This window comes from Lottia gigantea, assembly GCF_000327385.1.
Source record: "Lottia gigantea unplaced genomic scaffold LOTGIsca_95, whole genome shotgun sequence".
Taxonomy (NCBI): Eukaryota; Metazoa; Mollusca; class Gastropoda; family Lottiidae; genus Lottia; species Lottia gigantea.
In genome coordinates, this window is record NW_008711088.1 from 234,459 (window position 1) to 238,113 (window position 3,655).

Below are 3,655 nucleotides of genomic sequence, written 5' to 3' on the forward strand. Positions count from 1 at the left end.
GTGGAAGTCTGGTGACCTTGAAGAAGTCTTCTATTCCTATCGACCCATTAGCATAGCAGTGTGTAATAAGGGAAATTTTGCCAGCACAGCGACATTAGCTTACTATTTTTCAATTTCCAACTGTTGGGGGATCTTTATACGTGCACAGCCTGTAGCACACGGGACCAAAGAAGACCCGTAACATTGTTCATTTTGGGAACATTTAGATTTCCAGTCCAATGCCAATGATTCCTGTAAATTCAGAATTGACCAAATTTTGATGTCAAATTCCCAAATTAAACTAAAATTGGTAGCAAAACTGAAAATTCAAAACTCTTAGTTCTTTCGTTTCCTTTTTTCTGACCTGACGACATTTTGACGTCCATTGCACGTGGAGTTCCCGAATGAAAAAAACCAAAACAAATGTCAAAGTTTGGTGACAAAATTATAAGGTAAATTTAATGGGGAGGGACTTGACGGCTGAAACTTCGAATCCCAGCGCATTTTGACGGATTTGTTGCTAAAACTAGCCCCGTCACAAGGATTGAATTGGTGCTGGAGCTCAGATTTTGTACTCAGAAAATTTGAAGAATTAAAGGCCCTGAGAACTCATTTCTGATAATTTTGAGGTGCCAAAAACGTATCAAAATCTAAATTTGCTAAACTGAAGAAGGTTTTGCTGGGGTTTAATTCTCCCTTCTTGTTACCCAGCTTCCACGGACCCCACCCTAATGACAGGGCTGGTTAAAACTCGTAGAAGACAAATTCCCCGTCGTTTAGGAAATTCAAATTCCAAGATTACGTAACAAAATGTGATACCGTATATTTGCGTGTATAATGCGCATTTTTTTAACAACATATTTTTGGTGACATATTGTGAACTTCATAAGTTTGAAAATAGGTTTTTTGTATTTTGTAGATTGTATCTGATTTTGTATTTTGTACATTGTAGATTGTATCTGATTATGTTTTTTGTATTTGTAGATTGTATCTGATTTTGTATTTTGTATTTTGTAGATTGTATCTGATTTTGTATTTTGTAGATTGTATCTGATTTTGTATTTTGTAGATTGTATCTGATTTTGTATTTGTAGATTGTATCTGACTTTGTATTTTGTATTTGTAGATTGTATCTGATTTTGTATTTTGTAGATTGTATACCATGTACAGAAGATCTATTCCAATGTGATAACTGTCGATGTATCTCTAAAAGTTGGCTCTGTGACCACAACAATGACTGCGGAGATAACTCAGATGAGGCCCATAACTGCTGTAAGTATTTTAAGTATTAGGGGGTGAGAGCCCACACTGGGCCGACTCTCGAAAGCACAGGCACAGGAATCAGAACGTTGAGGAGGATAAGGGTTATGTATTTGGGGGTGAGAGCTAACATCAGGCCGACTCTTAAAAGCACTGGCACAGGCATCAAAAAGTTGAGGAGGATAAGGGTTATGTATTAGGGGGTGAGAGCCGACACTGGGCCGACTCTCGAAAGCATTGGCACAGGCATCAGTATTTTTCTTGCCTTGAACATGGATTCAAACCAACCGCATCTGGTGGCCTTGCAAAAACTTGACTAATTGCAAAATATGCTTTATCATATAAACCCCTTCGCAATTAGTGACATCATTAAACACTTAGTTTTAGTGAACAGAACAAGAACCACAGACATCTGATTGAAAATTAGAATGGTGTAAATTGATGCTATCAGTGTCTCTGATACACATAAAAAATTTATAAAACTTCTTTACAATCTCTTTAACAAGAACCACAGATGTCTGATTGAAAATTAGAATGGTGTAAATTGATGCTATCAGTGTCCCTGATACACAAAAAATATTCAGAAAACCTCTTTACAATCTCTTTAACAAGAACCACAGACATCTGATTGAAAATTAGAATGATGTAAATTGATGCTATCAGTGTCTCTGATACACATAAAAAATTTATAAAACCTCTTTATAATCTCTTTAACAAGAACCACAGACGTCTGATTGAAAATTAGAATGATGTAAATTGATGCTATCAGTGTCCCTGATACACATAAAAAATTTAGAAAACCTCTTTACAATCTCTTTAACAAGAACCACAGACGTCTGATTGAAAATTAGAATGATGTAAATTGATGCTATCAGTGTCCCTGATACACAAAAAATATTCAGAAAACCTCTTTACAATCTCTTTAACAAGAACTACAGACATCTGATTGAAAATTAGAATGGTGTAAATTGATGATATCAGTGTCCCTGATAGAAAACCTCTTTACAATCACTAGAAATGAGTGTAAAAGAATATGGAAAGTTAATGTTTATTGTTTAGTAGAATTTATTAAATCTGTCAACTTGTCAAGACACCTGTACGTTGACAAATAAAAATGCACGATTGTCAAAATAAATAAAATCTAAATATTTGACAATGAAGATGACAATGTTTTGAAGATTATTATTTTAGATATTTTTATGAAATTATAGACTATGTTAAACTTGAATCCATAATTACAAAAGTTTTTCACAAAAAAATTGATGCTCTTATTAAATGATTCATCAAAACTTTAGTTGATCTTAGTTGCCAATTTTTTGTAAAATGTTCATTTTTTTCGATATTATTATTATGACTTCCCTCTGTCGTCAATTTAGCTGGATTTCAATCTCAGCCTGTGCTTTTTTGGGGCTGACATGGAAAAAGTGTCCAGTCATTCGGATGGGACAATAAACCAAGACTGTAAAGGTTGTACACGTTAAAGACCCCTTGACAGTTGGACATAAAAAAAGAGTAGACTTATGCTGCTGTTTTTGCAAAATTTCCCTCATTGCACACTGCATGGCGTTGCTTGTCTTTATTAGCCTACAAGATGCAGAAAAGTAGGACGTAAAACTCCATTTCATTTTTCAGTCTGTGCTTTTGTAATTTCAATCAGAATTTCTTGTTACTTCGTCGTATACTCAAAGGAACAGGTTCACCATCTGTTTGACCAATCATATTTTAGTCTCAGAGACAGGAATTTTTTAGCTAAGCTAATCAGTAATAGTGTTCACAGCTCACTGTCAAAATTTGAGCCTTCAAATCCATGTTTGTCTAGAATTATCTACGTTTGAAAGTTAAAATGACGACTCGTCAATTTAAGATACACTGTCATATATAGAAAAGACATCTATAGAAATAGTCAGTAAAATTCCTAGTTTGAGATATTTTTAAAGGAATTATGTGATTTTGGTACATTTCTAGTATTTCTGAAGACTATTTACATATATTCAAGACTCAAATCAACCAAGCCAAGGACCATGATTGTATAGTGTATTGTTGTATTTTTAAAGGAATTATATGATTTTGGTACATTTCTAGTATTTCTGAAGACTATTTACATATATTCAACACTGAAATCAACCAAGCCAAGGACCATGTATAGTGTATTGTTGTATTTTTAAAGGAATTATGTGATTTTCGTACATTTCTAGTATTTCTGAAGACTATTTACAGATATACAAGACTCAACTCAACACCCAAAATGGTGAACCTGTCCCCTAATTTAATATTATTAATATTTGTAGCATAACCTGCCTGCTCTGGGTCCAAATATAGGCCTACCCCTGACTGTATTTATGCCAAAATCAACCTCCAAAAGTGCTGATTGTTATGATATTTTAACTTTTTTAGCGTATCCTGCCTGTTCGGGGTC

The 3,655-nt window shown here is 34.1% G+C and overlaps 1 protein-coding gene across 1 annotated transcript in view; it reads left to right on the forward strand.

The window, feature by feature from the left end:
- LOTGIDRAFT_170220 (hypothetical protein) overlaps nt 1-3,655 on the forward strand; it is a gene marked incomplete at both ends in the record, with an annotated part of 13,415 nt that overhangs the window by 521 nt on the left and 9,239 nt on the right. Inside the window, one exon of the mRNA XM_009068853.1 lies at nt 1,106-1,251. Within this exon, the coding sequence (XP_009067101.1) occupies nt 1,106-1,251 (146 nt within the window). The remainder of the gene's footprint in view (nt 1-1,105; nt 1,252-3,655) is intronic.